At 35.9% G+C, this 22,777-nt stretch overlaps 1 protein-coding gene across 2 annotated transcripts in view; it reads right to left on the bottom strand.

Moving 5' to 3' along the window:
- Nucleotides 1-4,434: 4,434 nt before the first annotated feature.
- Nucleotides 4,435-22,777, bottom strand: part of LOC129739926 (homeobox protein abdominal-B-like) — a 67,157-nt gene continuing 48,814 nt past the window's right edge. For both annotated transcript variants that reach the window (XM_055731479.1, XM_055731486.1), the window contains exons 5-7: nucleotides 21,077-21,233; nucleotides 12,946-13,160; nucleotides 4,435-5,756 (exon numbers count right to left, since the gene is read on the bottom strand). In XM_055731479.1, coding sequence (XP_055587454.1) covers nucleotides 5,568-5,756; nucleotides 12,946-13,160; nucleotides 21,077-21,233 — 561 coding nt within the window. In that variant the 3' untranslated portion in view covers nucleotides 4,435-5,567. The remainder of the gene's footprint in view (nucleotides 5,757-12,945; nucleotides 13,161-21,076; nucleotides 21,234-22,777) is intronic.

Raw genomic sequence — 22,777 nt, 5'->3', positions numbered from 1 at the left:
TTTGAATTGCCATCCTTGAACGGTATAGAATGAATCATATCAATGAAAGCTTAAATGTTTTCAAGATCTTTGAGCGTTGTATTTTTTTCACAGCACTGTTTCTAGAAATATTGCTATTTTTGCATCACAACATGCGAAAATATAACACGTGTTGTAAAAATACTTGAAAGCCGCAGATCTTGAAAATGTGGTTGCATGGTAAAGTTTTCGAAATGTGTTAAAAGTGTCGAAATTTCTACCACTTTTTTCCTACACGAGTGAAATTTCTATGATGGAAAAAAAATGTTGGAGGATTCTTAACGAAAATCCTTTTATCCACTATCTACTCATGATTTCACTAAACGGTAATTTACTATCATACTATCTCTTTTCGGTGATGGGATAAACACGACCGCAATCGTGAGTAGACATTATAAAAAACGATGAACGACAAACAGAAACCACGACTAGGATTCTTTTTATTTTCTACGTTTTAAATTGCACATTTTCAAATAATAAGATATTTCGAAAAAAAGTATGGCGAAATTCACAATATTTTTCGCGGACGGAGAAAAATAACACGTGCGGTGCGTAGAAGGCATCGCCTTCTTCCGGATCTCATGTAGAGAATATTTTTGAAGAAAAAGTTGAATGATTGGATTTTCTCGAAGGAAAAGTCCAATTTTTAGGCAATAAGGGTTCCTCAACAGTATCCTCAATAATCCGAATACTAAGCGTATCCGACTTGAAAGCGTCCGATTAACAAGCGAGGGCTGTATTTAAATTAAGTCGATTCACCTGGAATCCTTATTTGTTGAGCAACCTAGGACAATATTGACAGAAAAAGATGCGTTAGGAATTTCGAAGTTTATTCAACCTTTTTTTTTAATAAAAGGGTGTTTGCTAAAATGAATCAAAATACTATTATAATATTCGATCTTTCAAAACAATTTGTTCACCTTTGCAAAGCTTAAGCGTTCAAAATTCAGTGATACCAACTGTAATTTTTTCTTAGTATTATTTTTTTCGTTTAACACATACAAATTTCAACGGTCGCCATATAAGGTCACCTTTCTCAGAGTACAAGCACTCTTGGGGCTATTAACAGTTTTTTTTCTAAAACAAAACCATATTACAGCGCATGGTTTTGAATGTTTTACCGTTGTGATTGCAATAGTCTCATTGCATGGTTTGCTAAATAAAAAAAATAGATAAAATGGACGGAAACTGTAACTTTCAATTTTTTTCACATAACTCGTTGGTGTTTGAATGAAAGAGTGACTCACAAGATAAGCATCGGAATAAAATCAAAACAAATGTTCAAGTTATATTATTTTTTCCACAGTTTCAAAAATTTTTAATTTCCAAAGATTTTTAGCCATCTACCGTCGGCATTGCGAACCTGCAAAATTTGACAAAAAAAACACTGTAGGAAAAATTCACCTGTTTAGCCCGATTGTATCGTCAAAATTGCCTAATTGCCCTTGACAGTCGGGTGGCACTTTCCAACTGCGTACTGCAGGAAAAATTATCCAACCAACGAAATCGAATGGCCAGTCAGCCTATAGTAAGTGGTTAAATCTTCTGTGACATGTTTGCCTAATTTACACTTGATGGCGTATGGCCTTGTTTGAATAAATTTTCGACGGTCGCCATAGAGCCTCAAATTTGAAGAAAGGAAGAACTAAAACCAAACCAAGCAGAATAGGAGGTATTAATGTTTAATCTCATACCAAAAGGAGTACATTGACAGACAGAAATCAATTGTTTTGACTATCATTCTGTTTCCTGAAGAAAATTTTTAGACAAAAAGTTCATTCAACTCAGTTTGGTTTGGTAACACTTCAACAATTTCACTTAACAAGTGTAGCATCTCATGCGGAAAGATTTCTTTAAACATTTTTTTTTATTCCGGAACATACGAATAAACATCAACCAAAAAGAGAATACAAGAGAGCAACGTAATGCGAGATCAACGACTTTAGCGAAACAGATTGAGTGAGTACATGAATTATGCAAATGTGATTGCACCGCAACAATCACGCAAGCAAAACGTTGTGAATATGTAAAAAGTTAACTTTAGGGGATTGTAACCGATTGAATAAAATACACGTGCCACGTGACAGTTCTGATAATGTATTAATACGTTTATTTAAAGTCATTATTTTAAAACTAATTAATTTTAAATTACAATAGTTAAAATGTGTATCTTTTTGTTGACCTCCATTTCACATGTAGGTTTTTTTTTCTTCTGTGGATGTCGTTTATATTTCATTTCTTTCCCATCCGCGCTTCTCATCACCTTTGTTTAATTTTACTTGTTTTTGTTGTTGTTGTAGTTTTTACTTTTACTGTCCTGTCTAAATTACATCGGTTATTTTATTTATAGTTTGTTTTTCTCCTCCTACAGATTTCTTTCAACTCCCTGGCGATTAGGAGGTGTACGAAAGAGAAAATCAGATTGATCTATTTTTTTTTTTTTGAGAAGGATATTTTGTTTGTTTTTTCCTTTTATTATTTTTATTGATGCTCTGGGCAAGTTTACTATTTACAATTTGTTTTGTTGTTTGCTTTTTATTATTTTCTCTGTTTGTCTTGTCTTATCAATGATACCAACCATTTTTTTTAGTTATGTATGGAAAAATATTTTCATTTGTTTCGATTTTTTTAATTACAGATGGTTGAAATTCGCTGCGAGAGGTTTTTTTTACTAAGAATTTTTACCTTTCTTTTGTTTTAAGAGAAATATATTGTTCTCCTCCCCGGTTTGCGGGGTTAAGTTTTAGTACGGGTTTTTTTTCTATGGTTTTTTCTCAGATTTTTTTCAATGTCAGTATTTTTGAAGAAGTGTAAACAGGATTGATTGACTATCGTTTGGAGGGTTTCAACATCTACCTTGGAAATCATTACTAAATTACCGAGGGGTTGCTGGATGATGATTCTATGTAGTTGTTAAAGGGATATTGAGCATGATTTTAAAATTTACAGAAAATAGTTTCACTTTCTGTTCACAGAAAATTTGCGTTTTTATATCTAAGAAGTAGTGATGTACTGGTTAAGATTTATTCTTCTTTTACTTCCGCTCTTAGGATTTGGATTTTTCACATTTAGCAGAAAGTTTACGATTTTAGTTTTCTTTCATTTGGATTACTCTACTTTAGCACTAAATTTTGTCTTAAGAGCTACTTTTTTTGTTTTCTTCCAATTTCATCGCTCCCAATCTAAGCTAAGAATCGAAAAGAAAACCGATTTTTCTCTTTTACGATTGTTTTCCTCTTCATCTAGCTTTCTATTGCAGTATTTACACAATTAAAATACACATAAATAATGGTTTTCTTTATCTTGCGCCTTTCATTTCCTCTAAGAAGAAGAGCAAAAAGTTGACAATTTTTGTTCTTTTTTTTTTTTAATTTTGCTGTTGCAATCGTCCCGGTTGTGGTTTTATTATTATAATTTCTAAACGAAACAAAACGATACTTTCTAGCCATAGTTTAATGGTTTATTAGGAGCTCAAAAACGAAACGAAACGAAACGTTCTACTAGAATAATAACTGCTGGTTGCAACTAGAACGAGCTAAAAGGCAGTTCCTTGTATCTGCAATTGGTATTTTTCTTCTTTTTTGTTTTGATTTTTTGATTCGATTTGGTTGGTTTTCATCAGTGAGCAAACGAACTAAATTGGAACACATTTTTCCTACTAAACTCAACGTAACAGGGTGTTTTCACTTCAGCGTGAGTAATTAATTTTCTCGCTTGTTTATGTTTTGCACCTAGTAAAACTGTCAATTGAAACAACAATAAAATAAATATTTTTGAGACAAAAAAATCACTGGTTTTTTATAACTTCAAATTTGATTCTTTCTTTTGCTTCTTCATCGCTCTCCTGGCTCCTGCGCTAGTCCTCGAAAACTCATATTATAAAACTAATACAAGAGTCTTCATTTTGTTTTCAGCTTCCTACAATCCGGTTATTTTTTTGCCTTCGATCACCCCCCGTTAGCCTTACTTCCAAATCTCCCTTCAACAAAAGTTTCATTTACCTTCGAATAAGAAAAAAAAAATGCCGAACCGGATGATGTTTCAGGGTATTTTTTTTTGTTTTTGTTACTTTGCTTTTTGAACGACGACGCCTTCTCTAGTTATTTCCAACCCAGAAAACCCCAGCAAGCCATGAAGCGAACACAACATTGGCTTCGTGATTTGCCCCCCGTCAGCCGACCGACGTCTTTGCTCTGGTGTTGATGTTGTTGTTGTTGTTTTTGCTTTTGTTGATAAATATTGAAACAGAAACTTTTCGCTTGGCACCCCTCGAGGGAACGAAACGAAAAGCGTGGCATGCCATGGGGTAAAATTCCGACTTTCGAGCCACACACACACAAACACAAACACAAACAATTGATACCCACAATCAGAAAAACACGAACACACACCCACTGGAAAAGTTTTTTGTTGAGGAAAAAATCTTGCAAGCCAGTTTTCAACAAACAAAAGTAAACTAAAGTCGAATATTCACGAAAAGTTTTATCTGGGAGCTCAAACTTCAATCCTATTTTCCAGAAGTTGTTCACTAATTTTCAAAGTTGATGGTTTTGTTTTTTCCTTTTTTTTATATCGAAAATCTTGTATTCTGTTGGTCAAAAACCGAACAGCGAATGCAAATTTGAAAACTGAACATTAACAGCTTTAAAATAAAAAATTGAAATTCATTTTCACCATTGGAAAATGTTCATAGAAAGTCTTGGAAGTGTCTTCAATTTCCATTTTTTTTTTACAATTTTAACAAATTAAAAAAAAAATTTAAATTTTGAAAATGTGACGATTTTGACAAATTGAAAAGATTCAGGATGCTGAAGTCCAAAATCAAGGGTCCCATACTTTATGCAACCAGTTTGCGCAAAATAGAGACGAGAGTGCTCGGAATCACAAACTTGTAAAGACTTAACAAACAGAGATTTATAATTATTCATCCCCAAGTCGGCTCACATTTAAAGAGATCCACAAAACATCCAACATCAAAGCAATCGGGGTACCCATCTGCAACCCATCCATACAAATCGCACTCACAATCTGGCAGACAGTCATTCGTACGATCAGATCGGAGAAGCCAATCAAAGCAAACTTTTTTCGCCAAACAGGGTTTTGTTGATTTTGTTTGTTGAGAATTTTTTTTACAATTTTTTTTTTGTGTTTCTTATTCGCGTCTTTTCGATTTGATTACGTATTGTTCTCCAGTTGCCGTTGCTGGTTGCCGAGGACATCCTCCCACGAATTCCTCGCGTCCCTTTTCAATGGTGATAATTGATCAGATGCGGGTGAGGAATGTGGTTGCACATGGGAGCCGTCGGGACGTCGCACATTTCCATCTTGAGCGACTGCTGTTGCTGCTGTTGATGTCCGTGCTGCTGCTGTTGTTGTTGTTGGTGCTGACCGGCAGCCCCTACTACTACTGTTCCATCATCCGGGTGCGATTGCGAGAGGTGCTGTTGTTGTTGCTGCTGCTGCTGCGAGTGGTGATGATGCTGTTGTTGCTGGGACAACACTGGAACCGGAACCGGAACCGGCACCGGTACAGCCTGCTGCTCCATGGGTCACTGATGCATCTTGGACCCGTGCAGTGGCATTCCGAGACCCAGATTCAGGTGGTGCGGGTTGTGATGGGACTGCTGGCCGCCGCCATGGTTGTGACTGTTGCTGGAGCTGCTGTTGCTGGATTGCGCCGCCTGTCGCTGCGAGTTCTTCTTATTCTTCATCCGCCGGTTCTGGAACCATATTTTGACCTTGATTGGGGGAGAGGAAGAGATAAGAGAGAGAAACTTTTGTCAGAAAACTCATTTTCGGTAGAAAAAGTAAGTAGTTTGAATATGTTAGTATGTGTAAGATAACTTTTTTGTTAGACGAATCTTGTAATCTCCGAATTTTGCCGGTATTTTTAACGTTGTAGTGAAAACTGCTGTATTTAGTTATCGATGAAATCAGTTGTGTGGCAGTTTAGAGATGATGAGCTACTGAGAGTAAGTCTCCCAATCGTAGTGAAAAATGTAATGAAAGGTTAACCACAGTTTATCAGTGGATACCGGACCGAGGCTGGAGAGGCTTCGATGGCCAACAGCTGAGCTGAAATTAAGGTGAACCCATCGCCTGATTCCGATTGACGGTAATTGGAAAGAAAGGAAACATGGCGCAGTTGACTTCTACATGACGCATTTCCTAACTGATCCTGATGAAGTATCATCATCGCGATGCATCGGTCAGAAAGAAATCTGTGGTGACACGGAAGAGACATCAGAAAACGTGGTATTCCACTGTTCGAGGTTCTAGAGGGCCAGTGCCAACATACCCGAGGAATCGAAGGCTGCAGCAGACCTCAATTGGTATAGGTTGACTCCAGCGTTGGAGAATATCTGAGCACTGAGTGCTTGATACATTTGTTGCCGTTTGTGGTTCAGTCTCAATAAAACCACTTTGTGTGAATCTTTTTTTACGGATTGCATTCCAAGGCACGGCGAGCTACTGCGACCCCTAGTGTGCTACTCTGAATCCATGGTTGCAATAGGTCGACTCTAGATACTGTGTATCCCTGGGGCCTCTGATGGGAGGCCATACTTGCGCAAAGCGCCTGTTATTACGATAAAAGACTAAGGACTTCTCCTCTAAAGATTTGAGGCCCGGCTTTCACTCGTAACTCGAGGCTCGCTTGTTTACCACACCTATCGTTTGCTCCGCCTCTACTTGAGTCTTCTATTAGAGACCAGATACCTTTCTTCTAATAACTTGAGGTCATCTCTCATCTGCCTGTCCATGTGCCGAATCGAGAGCAGCCTATTCCAGACACGCACCCTTCATGGCACACGTCCGGGACTTTACGGATGGTTCCCGGCGAAAACGTCATCGTACACCGACTCGAGTGACTCACCCGCAGACAACTACACGAAGTTGCTCTACCCGAGGATATTCCGCGGCGTGAATATTCTTCCTCCTACGAGTTCGACTGCAGCTTCCGTCGAAAGTGGTACGTTCTACTCGGATATTCCTCGGCGGTGAAGGTACGCTACGTACCTACCAGTTCGGCATACCCAGAAGGTAAAGTCTTATCTTTGTACGCTTTACCGCTAGGTTCGGACGCACTCTAGTCAGATGCTCCACGACGAAGGAGTCACCCTACATCCTCCACACGATGTTGTCGACTGTCGTGGCGGGTTCACAGGCGACAAGCCTGTTCATGCGCACCCCTTCGAACCTTGGATAGTTGAACACTACGTGCTCTGGTGTCTCAACTATGATATCAGGTTTGGCAGAGTGGCGAAGCCACATGTCCAAACTGATGGTGGTAATGCATGGAGCATCCGTGTTATGCAGAAATACACTTCTCCATGTTTACGATCTATCCAAAATCCGACGATAGGGATAAAGCTATAGGTCCACTGCTGCTGGCAGTCGGACATCGAGGCCTCTTTGGCATGTTTCCGCACGTAGGGCATGTGTCTTTGCTCGTAGCAGAAGATATCTTCCTCTAGCAAATCCAAAATGGACATGACACCCGCCACAACATCTGCTGCTACCGAGGACACGGTTCGGTATCCGCTGATCACCCTCAGGTTCACCTGCCGCTGTGCTCTGTAGAGTTTCTGCAGATTACACAGCCTGCTCAAGGCTGCTATTCCATATACTTTCCTACTGTTTTGTTTTAACAGTTTTAATCAGAGAATTCGACAGTTTAGAATACGATTCATAGGCATCAATTAAGAGAGGCATTAATTTTGGGTTACAAAATGCGATTTTCAATAAGTACCCAGGATCCACGTGGAACATTGCTATTGTTCTTTTTATTTATTATAAACTAGCTGACCCGGTAAACTTCATTTTACCTTTTACATAATAAATTGTAAGAAAATATTTAACTTCATCTACACATCTTGAATGCCGTCGTGCTCGTGAATCAGTTTGCATGAAAATCGTCTTAAAGTTGTTCAAGTTGTGTCCCATTTCAAGATAATTCTGTATGGAAGCCGACGTTTCATAAAAAGTGAGATTAACGAAACTATTATACAAACCATCTCTGGCCCGAAAAACCGTCGGATACCAAATTTCACTTCATTCCGACCGTTAGTTTATACGTGATGGTGTTACAAAGAAAACGCCTCCATTTTTATATATAAGAGATCAACGGATCAAATATTGATCCAAATGAAACATTAAAATTCAAGACAATGTACTTACAAGCGATTATCTACGTAAAACTTAAAACTCTAAGAATTTTTCTTCGAACTACATCACGCGAAACGTCAAAGTCGAAGTACTCTGAGAACCGGTTAAATGTTTTTATAACACCCATTAGAGCTGTGTGGCCCCATAATTGTTCAGCTGGAGAGGGACAAATATCTGAAGATCACGATTCCTCAAAAAAGGAAAAGAAGACCCAGACATCTTGGCTTTGTCGACAATGTAGTTAGTGTGAATCATGAAATTCAATTCCAAGATGATAAATGGCTGATAACGGGAGCCGCTTGCGGGAAAACGAAATTATTGCGCTTTTACTACGATTCAAGGGAAGGCGATTGACATCACACCGAGAGGCGAAGAGATTGAACTGGCTCTGTAGGAAGTTTACATCCTCGGAACTGTTGATGTGGCGATACAGTTTCAGGTCGTCCGCATACGCTAGTTTTTGACCATCGAGAAACAACAGCACGTCGTTGAAGTATATCAGGAATATTATTGGTCCTAGATGACTTCCTTGAGGCACTCCAGATTTGGCAGAGAATTGACTGGAAAATAATTCACCTATTCGGAAAATGAGTTTTCGTTCAACAAGGTAGCTGCGAAACCATTCCAGTAAAGACCTGCAGATGCCAATACGATCGAGCTTGGCGATGGCTTTGTCATGGTTCACCTTATCGAAAGCAGCTGACATCGATTTGAGATCCCATGGCAAAACTGTCTTGCACAGTAGACGTAGAGCGCTTTGGCATAAATACACGTTGTTCATTTGAAAAATCAGGCTTGCAATACGAAAAAATGGGTTCCGATACAACCAGCTCGAACAATTTGGCAATCGCACATAAGACAGACATACCACGATAGTGGTTCACATTTCATCTGTCCCCTTTTTTTGTGCACCGGAAACATGTAGGCCACTTTCTATATGGATTGAAACGTAGACTCATCGAGTGAAACTTGGAAGATTATTTGTAGAGCTATCAGCATATGTGATATGTATCGCTTAAAGAAGGTAGCTGGTATGCCATCTGGTCCTGCGGGAAGGCTGCGTTTCAGCTTAGCGGTCGCTTTCAAAATAATATCATCGTCTACAACAATTTGATTAAGCCCTGTATTCAAATGAGGGACGTTACAAGCCGCACTGGTAACTTGGTCCGAGGATATTGAGTTTGAGTCCAAAATACTACGGAATTTGTCAGCGAAGAGATAACAAATTTCAGTTTCCGAGGTTGCTAAATTATCATCCAGAAACATGGAGGGCGGTTGGCCGGATTCTTTCTGCTGGTCCTTGATATACTACCAAAATGATTTGGGTTTTGTTTGATAGGTTGAAGGTATTCATTGGTTTAAACTCAAGCGTTTTTAGAACAACCAGTAAGGCATGTAAAGGTTACCGTTTTTCGACATAGAAATCATTCTCTGTTTGCTGTTGATCTGAACAGACATTGCAGCACTTTGATCTGAGTTTGAACCCCACCAGTGGTAATCCAAACTTGATATCGATTTGCAGTAGTTTAGTGGCAACCGTGGAGCAGCATAGAACAGTTGCAGAAGCAGCCATGACTGCCAGGAGTGGCAGACGTTACCAATGGTGGAAGGTCTCTTAGTCGATAAATCATATTTTACATATCATCGCATGTGACATGGTCGGATTATATTGCATGGTCAGATTATGTTGTATGGTTGGATTATGTTCCATGGTCGGATTATTTCACAGAATTGTATTATTTTGCATGGTCCGATTATGTCACATAAATGGAATATGTTAGTCAGATGCCAGATGGTCCGATCATGTTACATAGTCGGATTATCTTGCATGGTCAGATATGTTGCATGGTCAGATATGTTGCATGTCACATGATTGGATTATGTTGCATGGTCTGATTCTGTTATGTTTGAATTATGTTGCATGATCCGATTATGTCACATAGTCGGAATATGGAAAAGGTCCAATTAAGTCACATGGTTCGATTATGTTGCATGGTCCGATTATGTCACATGGTTGAATTATGTCAGATGGTTGAATTATGTCGCTTGGTTCAATTCTGTCACATGGTCCTATTAAGATCCATGGTCGGATAATGTTGCATGGCCGATTATGTTGCATGGTTAGATTATGTAACATAGGATTATCTGGCAAGTTGCCTGGTCCAATTATGTCACATGGTTGGATTATGTTACATGATCCGATTATGTCACATAGTCGGATTATGTTACATAGTCGAATGAAGTTGCATGGTCATATTATGTCACATTGTCAGATCATGTTACTTGGTCGTATTATGTTGCATAGTTAAATAATGTAGTATGGTCCGATTATGTCACACGGTCGGATTATATTGCATGCTCAGATTCTATTGCATGGTCCGGTTATGTCACTTGGTAAGATTATGTTGCATGGTGAGATTATTTCTCACAATGTCGGATTATGTTTCATAATCAGATTTTACATATTCAGATTATGTTGCATGGTCGGATTGTGTTTTATGTTCAGATTATGTTTCAAAGTCGGATTTTGTCTCATGATCGAATTATGTCACTTAATTGAATTATGTCAAGTGGTTGGAGAGACTCGAAGAATTATGTTACATGGTTGGAGAGATGTATAACCAGAAAATCATCAAACAGTGCCATATGCTGAAACTGACTCAATAGATTTCTAATTCTATCCAAGCATTGCATTGACAAGAGAAAATTGTAATTCTACGATTACTTTGCAGTCGTTAAACTAGATGCAAACATCATTTTTTGTTAAGAGAAAAGTCAATAAAAAAAAACCAAAGACGGAAAATGGCAATCAGGAGATTCAATGATAACTCAGAGATACGCGTGTAGGTCGCGTGTAGGTGAAAATATCAAATTTCAAGTGGAAAACGCCCCGGTTCACATAAATGCATTTGGGTATTGACCATTGGACCATACTTAGACCTTATTAAGGTGTATCTTCAATAGTCGAACTACTAAGCCCGTGACCTGCCAAAAGCTTCACAACCCGAAGGTCATAGCTAAAAGCGCAACGAATCACACTGCACCTCAAAAGTACCCGATTTAAGGCAACAACTACAACTTTTCGTTAAACAAATGCATCATCAGCTCCGTAGTCGTGTCTCCAGTTGGGATCTAGAGCAGATCGGAAGGCTATTGGGTGTTGGTCGACGCCCGTCAATGAAGGAACTGGTGAAACTTGTGAAGTGTAAGTCCACCATCTTCAAGGAGTGTCCTAAACCTCCTATCGAAAGTTATGACACTCTTTACCACGGTTAGCAAGTCCATAGTTAGCCTTCTTTCCTCAGTGTACGGTCTACAAAGAGATTAGGGCATAGCTGAGGTCCCTCCTTAGACGGAAGCCATTTGTCCGCAGAGAATCTAAGGCAACGTACATAAGGTGAAGAGCGAATTTGTACATTTCTAGAGCTCCACGGGCTCCAAGACCGAAAAAGCGCCTATAGTACAGAGGATGCGGACGACTCAATGCAGAATCCGGACGAAGAAGTGCGCTCTAAAGAGGAAGCACCCTGATGTTAGTCGGCGAGATAAAAATGTGTCCAACTGGGTGCCTCCATGTGCCTCGACAACTTAGCAATCATCCGGATCAAAAATCAGAATGGGTTAACGATGGAGGACAGGGGTGGTCTATCTTTCGGGTAACAAACTCCCAGCAACCGGGGATGTACCTCCATTGGCGCATATATCGGTAGTATATTGGTGGTATATTGGTAGTTGATACAAATTTCGATTTAGTCGAAGTGCTCACAGAGAAAAGTTCCCCGATCATCGTCAGGGACATTAACGCAATAGTTAAATAATGGGTAACAAGATAACGAGCTACAGACGAAAATTACCTGATAATAGGTACATGGTAATTTTCACGGCGGAATAGTGCGTCTACAATAGGCTTGTTCAATACCAGATAGAAATTGGTTCCGTTTACTCCAATTCTGCAATGTTTAAGTAGAAGCTGATCGGTGTTGAATGAAGTGAATCGAAATCGATAGAAACCAGTCAAAATCAAGTGTATCATGTAACAAATAGAGAGTTGTGACTTGCTGTGACGACCAGCAAAAAATATCATCACCCCACCAGATTTTATGGTAACGTGATTTATCCTGATTAATATTTTATAAGCTGTCAGAACTAAACATAAGGGTCACGACTCTTCTTACAACTTTACAGGCATCAGGGATTAGAAGTACGCCGAAAAAAGTGCTACTATGTTCTGGACTCGAAAAAGATATCGGGACTAAGCAACGTGATTCTCCTTTTTGTAGTTCTGCTTCCATTGAAATCACTCTATGAGTAAAAATTTTGAACCATCCTGAGTCAGTACTATGAGATTTGCGCTTTTCACTTTTTATGGGATAGCGAAGCTGATTGCACTATGAAAGGTATGGTCATGTGAACAAGCCAAAGCTGCATAATTTTTTCATACTGGAGTAGCGCGTTTACAATGTGTGTCATACTATACTAAGTTGTATATTTGGATAAATAAGTCTAGTTGAGAATATGTCAGTAAATATTTGCAGCGTTGTCATGTCTGTTTACAAGCATACTTAGCTTTACAAATAAGAAACTATTATTAGTTAAATTTGGATTGTATCCTTATCGTTGACTTAAATAATAAATTTTGAGTTTTACAAGCGGCCTCTACTGTCAACAGGTAACAGTTCGCAGCACGACAACCCCTTAAAGATTCAGGTTCATTAAAATAAAATTAGGAAAATAAAAAAAAAAAATATCACTATCGCTTACCTGTCGCTCGGTGAGGTTGAGATTCCGCGCCAGCTCCCACCGCTTCTGCTTGGACACGTACGCATTGAATAGGAACTCCTTCTCCAACTCCAGGGTCTGGAACTTCGAGTACGGTTTCCGCTTTTTCCGCACCGTCACGTTGCCGGTCCACTCGAGCGGATTCGACGGGGTACAGGAACCGACACCGCTGACTCCCACCGAGAGGCTGGAACCAACTGTTGAAGGGAAAGAAACAAGAAGGGTACTCATTACTACCGGTGATAAAGTTCAAAACAAATCAATCTACGGTTACTGCTAACGGCTCTCTAACCCATTAGGTAGGTTACATTGTCGGGGCTTAATTATCGACCGGGCTGGCTGCAAATCGGTTCCGGTTCATTTGTTCGGGCGGAACGGAACGAACCGAGCGAGCAAAACAAAACCAACCGAAAATGTAAACAAATGCCGCGCGAAATGATGGGCCTTTGGCGTCAAAACATAACCGATATCCTCCACCCCCGCGCACCACCTATTGGGTTTTACAGGAGGTTTCGGAGATGAGTGAGTGTAAAAAAAACCAATAAACCTTCACCTAACAGAGTCCTAATAAAGCGCGCGACAAAATCGCTGCCTGGAGGCCCCACCGCAAGTCATCATCATCATCTTTGGTGGAATCATCCGACGATGATGACGGTCGTTTTTCGGTTCGAAAAAAGCCATTTCCGTGTTTAATGGGCGCCATTTTACGATTCGGTTGGACTGACTTAGGAAGACAGAGAGCGAGAAAAAAAGGAAAAAACATCATCCAACAAGTGCGGTTTTGTGCGCCCTTTTTGTTCAAGTGTTCTATGTCGCCATCTGTGGATGAGCACCTTAAGCTTGCTATCTTTAGAGTTGTCTTTTTTTTATTTCTCCATTTCAATATGTCCGCGTAAAGTGGTGATGATGAGTGCAGGGGAACAGATTTTTGTGGCTTTATCTTCGAGATGGAAGCTCCGATGACGTCAGGAATTTTCCCAAGGGCGACAGTAAATTAAATTGATGTTCCAACCGTTTGATCTATGGGCTGCAGTCACTGTCTAAGTAGGTATGAGTTCAAGGTCGACGACTGGTTGCAATAAGTTATCAATATAAACTGCAGTTTTAAGGAAACGATCCATTCGAATGATACAAAATTTAGAAAAACATCAAAATGTACAAATTTAAAAATTGAAACGATTTAAAAATAATTAAACATTGTCAAATTTGTCAAAATTTTCAGAATTGTAAAACTGGCCAAATTGTCTAAATTAAACAAATTATCAAATTTGCTGAGATTTTGAAAACTGGTAAAATTTATCATTTTTCTTCCAAATAGTTGCATAATTTTAAAAGATGTTTTGTTATAATCTCAAAGTAATTCTCATCCATTAAAATGGTGGAACCATCAACAGTGATGAGTCAATTTAACAAACAATTTGTATATGTTTTGAAACCGATATTAGTGAATCGTTAATTGATACAAGGTTTTTATTGAGGCCAATTTACGGTAGCAAACCGGCTTTGGCTTCCCTCAAAACAAGATCCATAAATCGCTTATTCTCATAAGGTTGGCAGTAACGTTGATTAAGCTGTTAAGAATTTCGCCAATCCTCCAACAAAGACCAACTAACACCCTGAAAGCCGACTCTTAAACGGAATTACACCTGTTGCGAGACCCCCCGATACATTTGAAGGTGGTGATGATGTATAAATTGATGGTTTTTGCTACTATTTAAATGGCCTATTATCATCATCATCATCATCATCATTATCGTTGTAGTAGTTATTGTTATTAGTAAAATTGCCCGTCAGCTAGGCCGGAGCAAATAAAAATAAAAACGAAAACAATCATAAAAATGATAGCCCCCCATCAATTTACCGACATCAACAATGTATGTAAATATCACAGCCAATTTGCTGTTACCATCCTTCTTCGTCTTCCTCCTTCGTGGAAAGAAATACGTGAACTCCACATCCCCCCCCCTCTTTGGAAGCAAACATTTTTTTTTCCTAACCCGAGTCTTACTTAAGCGTGTTGCAAAACGTTTGGTGTGGCAGTAAAGCTTAACTTTAATTATCCCTCGGCCATAAATGAACGAAATTGTAGTGGAATGAGTGAGAGTAAAAGACGAATAAAAACACCACACCAATATTAGTGAATGGGTAACATCATCTAAAACAATCACCAAACAGCAGCACTTCGATTGTTTGTATTGAAATTAACGCAATTTATTTCGTTTTCATGTTTGGGTGTTAATTCAAAGGAAAGAGTTATCGATTCTTGTAGTAATTGCTGGTGAATTCAACGATTGGGAAGTTTGGCAACACTGCAGAGCCCTCATTTCTCTGTATGTGAGAAAATGATTACGATCACGTGCTTCCTTCATTTACAAGTTCTCTTTTCTCTTCACTGTCACTTAATGGGAGTGTTATAAAACAAAACAAAAACGAATAAAACTCTTCCAAACCCCGTCAAAGTTTTTATAAAGGTTATGTTAGGAAAAAATAACAAAAACCAAATACTTCAACAGACTCTACCAAACAAAAAAAAATCGTGATGTCTTTATTCAAATTTCAATTTTGGAAAAATATTTTCAACATTTTATTATCATTTTATCAAAAATGACAATTTTGACAATTTGACAATTTTGACAATTTTGACAATTTGACAACTTCGACAATTTTGACAATTTTGACAATTTTGACAATTTTGACAATTTTGACAATTTTGACAATTTTGACAATTTTGACAATTTTGACAATTTTGACAATTTTGACAATTGGACAATTTTGACAATTTTGTCGATTTTGACAATTTTGACAATTTTGACAATTTTGACAATTTTGACAATTTTGACAATTTTGACCATTTTGACAATTTTGACAATTTTGACAATTTTGACAATTTTGACAATTTTGACAATTTTGACAATTTTGACAATTTTGACAATTTTGACAATTTTGACAATTTTGACAATTTTGACAATTTTGACAATTTTGACAATTTTGACAATTTTGACAATTTTGACAATTTTGACAATTTTGACAATTTTGACAATTTTGACAATTTTGACAATTTTGACAATTTTGACAATTTTGACAATTTTGACAATTTTGACAATTTTGACAATTTTGACAATTTTGACAATTTTGACAATTTTGACAATTTTGACAATTTTGACAATTTTGACAATTTTGACAATTTTGACAATTTTGACAATTTTGATAATTTTGACAATATTGACAATTTGGACAATTTTGACAATTTTGACAATTTTGACAATTTTGACAATTTTGACAATTTTGACAATTTTGGCAATTTTGACAATTTTGACAATTTTGACAATTTTGACAATTTTGACAATTTTGACAATTTTGACAATTTTGACAATTTTGACAATTTTGACAATTTTGACAATTTTGACAATTTTGACAATTTTCACAATTTTGACAATTTTGACAATTTTGACAACGTTGACAATTTTGACAATTTTGACAATTTTGATAATTTTGACAATTTTGACAATTTTGACAATTTTGACAATTTTGACAATTTTGACAATTTTGACAATTTTGACAATTTTGACAATTTTGACAATTTTGACAATTTTGACAATTTTGACAATTTTGACAATTTTGACAATTTTGACAATTTTGACAATTTTGACAATTTTGACAATTTTGACAATTTTGACAATTTTGACAATTTTGACAATTTTGACAATTTTGACAATTTTGACAATTTTGACAATTTTGACAATTTTGACAATTTTGACAATTTTGACAATTTTGACAATTTTGACAATTTTGACAATTTTGATAATTTTGACAATTTTGACAATTTTGACAATTTTGACAATTTTGACAATTTTGACAATATTGACAATTTTGACAATTTTGACAATTTTGACAATTTTGACAATTTTGACAATTTTGACAATTTTGACAATTTTGACAATTTTGACAATTTTGACAATTTTGACAATTTTGACAATTTTGACAATTTTGACAATTTTGACAATTTTGACAATTTTGACAATTTTGACAATTTTGACAATTTTGACAATTTTGACAATTTTGACAATTTTGACAATTTTGACAATTTTGACAATTTTGACAATTTTGACAATTTTGACAATTTTGACAATTTTGACAATTTTGACAATTTTGACAATTTTGACCATTTTGACAATTTTGACAATTTTGACAATTTTGGCAATTTTGACAATTTTGCAATTTGACAATTTTGACAATTTTGGCAATTTTAACAATGAATTTTCAAGGTTTCGTTCAAGAGAAAAAAATCTTGTTAAAACTTAAATTAGCAAATAATAAGCTAATTTTTTTCAACCTCAAATTATTTGGAAATGAAAGTTAGAGATTAAGTTTGCAGTTTATCTCAGATTTATTTGCATTGCTTGTAATCTCGATTGAAATTTATGATTTTAGTGTGGAACTTCGTTTCTGAATTATTTGCAATATTTATAATTTTAAACAACAAACCAATAAAATGAATTTACAGCTTTATTTTTGCTGTACGTTGTACAAATTCATCAGTCATATTTTATTGCATAATTAGAATTTTTTGAATATTTTAAAATAAATAAAATAAGAATTTAAAAGAACAAAATCTTCAAAATGAATCAAAATTCAATCTTTACTTGTGGTTTTCTCTGATTTGTTTTTCCAAACTGACTTAGATTGAATATAAAAATTAAATTTTGAATCTAGATTTCAAACTATGTAACTGCGATATCCTGCAATTTCAACCCATTAGAAAATAATCGCATTGATATTTTTATCTAGGTTCTTAAACTAAACTTCAAGCTGAACTTGAATTTTCAATTTCAATTCCGAAACTGAATCCTGCCTTGGTCTTGGCCTCTGTTCAAAATCTGAATTCTGAATCTGAAAACGATTGATTAATTTATGAACTAAAAAGCGAAATTGGAATCAGAACCCTCAACGAGATTTCTTTTATTTGACTTATAAATTTTCGGCTTCTAATATTCTTCTTTCTTTCTTTCTTCCGTTATTTATTTGAAATTCTATTTGTAAATCTAAATGAGTCAATCGCTAAGGTGAAATTGTTTCAGATTTTTCCATTCTGGCTCACCACTATGAAACTTTCTTAAATTCCTATTCTGCAAAAGAATTAAAAGTTGTAATATTGTAATAGTTGTAACTTTCTTTTTTTTTTCTTTTCACATTCGTTAATGATAAGTTTTGAATATGGAAAATCTAGTTGAAGTTTGAAAAGCAAAACCAAGATTTGAATCAGGGTTTCTTATTATGATGATTTAAACCGGATTTCAATAACAAAATACTAAATTAAGAATGCGAATCTGATCACAGACATCGATTTTTCAGCTCTTTAAGCAAGTTTGAAACCAAAAAATCCGGAATAATTCTAACCTTAGCTTCCAGACATTTTTTCGACAATATCGGGGTCGAACACTTTCGAGTTATTTTCCCCAATATCCGCCAATATCCAAATTATTCCAATTAATCACGAAGGAAAGAACTCGTTAAACTTTGTTTTTTTAAGCACGTTAAGTAATTTGAAATCAAATTTCATTTTCCAAAAAATCATTGATGTTAATTTTGATGAATTTTGCCCAAAAACTTTTGAGGCAAAAAAATTATTCTAATGATTAAAATCAAATTTTCGTTTAACTTTGCAAACAGAGTGAAGGAAATCGGGCAGCATCTGGGAAATCTGGCAAGCATAGACTCATCTTATTGAAATTCGATATTCGAGACTCAATTTCAGTAAACAAGAGAGAAACGATTTGAAAAACGGTACTAAAAGTTTGGATCTGGAAAAAGATTTCGAGGTTTTGGCTTTAGTCGTTCATTGAAATTTGATTGAGAATTTGAAATTCTGAGTTAAGAGAAGAAAATTTCTCTAGACATTTTTTGACCCTCATTGGAGGGGGGGGTCAAAACGTCCTCCCCCCACCCCGTTCCTACGCCATTATTTCAGTTTTGTTTAATTTTTTCATTATTTTTTCCATATTTTGTTGGAACCCAATTTCTTTATACTACTAAGGTTTTTTTTACGCGGTATGAATTCAGTCGTTAACGTGAAGGAATTGAAATATTTTCGCTCAAAAAACGTGTTGATTCGCGAAAGCCGTGTAGAAGAATCATATCCATGGCAAAAAACCGCGTAAAAAGAAGCCATATTAGTAAATTAGCCAAATTAGCAAAATCAAACTGCGTAAAAAAAGACCTTAGTGTTATTTTAATTTGTTAATATTAATTTTCTGACTCTGTCATTTTTTTCTTACTTTCGTCTCAAGTTTTTCTCTAATTTGAAGGCGTTTAATTTTTTAATTTTTTTCTTCCAATTTGTTTTAATTTTATGTTATTTTTTTAAATAGCTTCGATTTATTCTTTTCATTTTTATTTCTCTTATAAAGATTCTTAAATGCCTCATTGTTAATAAACTATTGTCGTATTACGATTTTATCTAAATTTCTTCATAATCGTCCCATTTTTGTCCTATTTTTGATACAATGTTTTTTGTTTTTTTCCAAAATTTCTTAATTTGGTAGTGTTGCCAGTTTCTTTTAATATTGTTCCGAATTTGTCGTATTTTTTATTCGATGTTGTTCAATTTTTTCATTGTTTTTATCAGTTTTCTTAAGTATTCATGAATTTTGACTCAATTTTTTAATGCATTTTAGTTCATATAATTTGAAAGTAGTTTAAAAATTTTAAAATTAAATTATAATCTTTTCAATTTATTCACTTCGACAAAAGGGAAAACGTTAAAGTAGACAGAAGACATGACTTGGAGTTTCAAATGAAACTGAGAACGGTTTGAGAGTAGCATGGCGACCGTTAGAAAAGTTCTTCAAACCGTCTTGAATTTCGGGGGACATTTCAAATCATTGTTGTATTGAGAGTTGTTGATGAGTTGAACAAATGAGTATTTCAAAATTATGGGAGTAAATACGTGAAACTAATTATCACATTTGAAACCGATTTTGCAGAATGTAACAAACATGAGCTCAATACCATTCTGATTAGGAAGTTTAGTTTTGATTTTCTAATGATTTCAATTTAAACAAAAATTCCAATCGAAAACTATGTATTTAGACTACCCTTTCGTTCAGAAACCAAGAGAAAAAATGTTCTTTATTCTGCCACCGAAGATGATGATGATGTTCAATCATTATTTATTGACTCGAACATGGGTTGTTGGCGGGATTCCATCTTTCTCTCATGTAACCCATGTTTACTCGTTGTAAGTTTACACATAGATTCCAAGCTGCAGCAGAACATCCCCGCTTTGATTCAACTCTATTTGGATGTTTACATCAACGCAACGGTCGTGTAAACTTTGCGTCTCAACTCCGATGGAATTTTCTCTGGATTGGCTTTTCCGCTGGTAGGTTTTGAGGGCGTCATATTTTGTGTTCGATCATCTGGACACACAGCATTTTTTTGTATCTGTCTTTTTCCCAGAGATTTCCTGTTTATTCGTTCTACATTTTCTGAGATCTGTTACCGGGGATCGGTTCATCCCTTTTTGATTAAAAAAAATTGAGATAAATCTAACCTAAAATTGAATTTCAATGTACCAAAGGTAAACTTTTCAGAAATCAACATTTTTGGGAACTGACGAGATGTCTCTAAAACACGAAAAATCAGTTCTCGAAAAAAAAAAAGAAAATAACCGAGCAAACGTCACAAAGGCACCCAAACAACCCGGACCAGCTGATGATGTTGATGGTGGTCGATTTTTCCCATTAAGTCATAAAAGTGAGTAGAATAGTAGCAGCAAACGCGACGTAACGTACAAGACGGGCGGCCATCCCGCCGTTTTTTGTGTGGCTTATAAACACAGAACCCAGACCATACAAACGGGGTCGGTGTATTTTATTTTTATTGGTGCTCATTTTGTTTCCACCAAAAAGAAAAAGAAAGGAGGAAAAAATCGCGCCTCAACTTCCGCTTTTTCACTGGAAATTTCAACACCCACCAGTCTGCCTGACTGGGTGGTTTTCTCACCCATATGTTGTTTTCCGATTTTCGGAAGCCGGAAAAGGTCAGTGACTCTTATCATCAGTGCAGAATGTTATCAGAAGAAATTGAAAATTTAGAACGGAAAATTACTCACCAGGATTAGGATATGTTTCACTCGAGTACGGTCGCAGCCCGCTGGAATTGTAGCTGTCGTAGCTGGACTGAAGCGAGGGGGCATCTGTACCGGAAACGGCTCGGCTCCGTTCGCTGCTGATGTACGCATCCGGTTCATACTTTGGGTAGTAGTGGTGCTGGTTTTGTTTTAAGGGAAGAAAAAACATATTTGATTGAAAGATATTGAAAATTCTAAGGATCTAAGATAAAAAAAAAGGAGAGAACTTTTGAATTTGGATTGAGGAGACTGCTTTTATTGTGTTTTTATTCAATGCTAGGAAATAAATTCCTTGGGTGGCCCTTAGGTGTATATAAGTTTATGAAAGCCAACATTTCAAAGCTTCCACCTCGTAATAATGATATTTTTATAAAGATAACAAATTGTGAAAAATTTCACTTTGATTGGACAACTCTAAGGCGACCCTAAAACGCCTTAAAGTTTAAAAATTTATCAAAAAAGGTCAAAAGTTTCCATTGCAAAAATCATAATTATTTCTGGCAACACTGTAAAAATCTTGAAACTTGATTCAAGCTAAGATTTTAAGTCAAAAAACAAATTTTCTTTAGACAACAAGTAGTTTGGGACAGAACGAAAAAAGTAGTAGACCTTATTTGAATTTTTTTTTCCATACATTTGGTATAGGGATGTATCTAAAATAAAAAAAAAATAAAAAAATGCGTCTGCAACTTTTTTTGCTTGGTTTTAATTTTTTTTTTTTTTTTGAAAAACTTTTCTCTGAACTCAAAATCTTGAACATGGAATGTTCAAAAATGTTTAAAAATGTGTTCAAGAATGTTAAAGTGATTTTAGTAGAAAGTAATCTCAATGTTCATGAAAATTTTGGAAAAATGGTATGGTCTATATAAATTGACTAAGGCTTTATCAAACTTCACCAAGAGCTGCGAATTGTTTTCCTTGTGTATCTTTTGTAAGAACTCTATCTATTTTTTCTGAACTACCATCTTCTCAAATAATATTTTTTCAATCATAATTAGGCCTTTTATATTTTATATACCTATTTATTTATTTCATTTTGTTTTATTTTATTTTGAAATTTTTCCAAAGCAGCTTTATTGGGTTTTTGGCTGTACCATGATAAGGTTCTGATATCGAAAGCCAAGTCTTGCCAAGCTTGCCAGATTTCAATTGATTTAAATTGGTTGGAGCTACCACCTTATTATGGGTACAAATTAAATTTATGTTTACTCTGGAATGTTGGAAAAAATATATGTTTAATAAAGGTAAATCTTGATTTTTATTATGTAACTTATACAGTAATATTTAAGTTTCTGGAAGCACTGTTGAACTGTAGATTTTTTTTTTTAATTTTAGAAGCTTTATCGATATTATGAAATGAGAAAAATGGAAGATGCCAAACAATTGGAAAAGTGATTGACTAGTTCCCGAGACTCTGATTTTACTGCTACCGTTCTATTGATTCCAGGCTATTTTGTTTAAAAACCTGGCAAAATCCGGACAGTTGATTTCAAATTCGTCGACAAAAAATCAGAACAATATTTTGCTACAAAGGTTTAACGCATAGAAGTTTAGCATGTTTTACAGTGTTGCCAAAATTAAAAACGGTTTTTTTTTTTTGAAAATTTTCACTTTTTCTATAGAAAATTCCATACAAATTGGAAGTTCTTTGTGGGTCGCCTTGGAGTTAACCTGAGGTTGCCA

This window comes from Uranotaenia lowii, chromosome 1 (genome assembly GCF_029784155.1).
Source record: "Uranotaenia lowii strain MFRU-FL chromosome 1, ASM2978415v1, whole genome shotgun sequence".
Classification (NCBI taxonomy): Eukaryota; Metazoa; Arthropoda; class Insecta; order Diptera; family Culicidae; genus Uranotaenia; species Uranotaenia lowii.
This window is presented reverse-complemented; position numbering and strand designations above follow the sequence as displayed.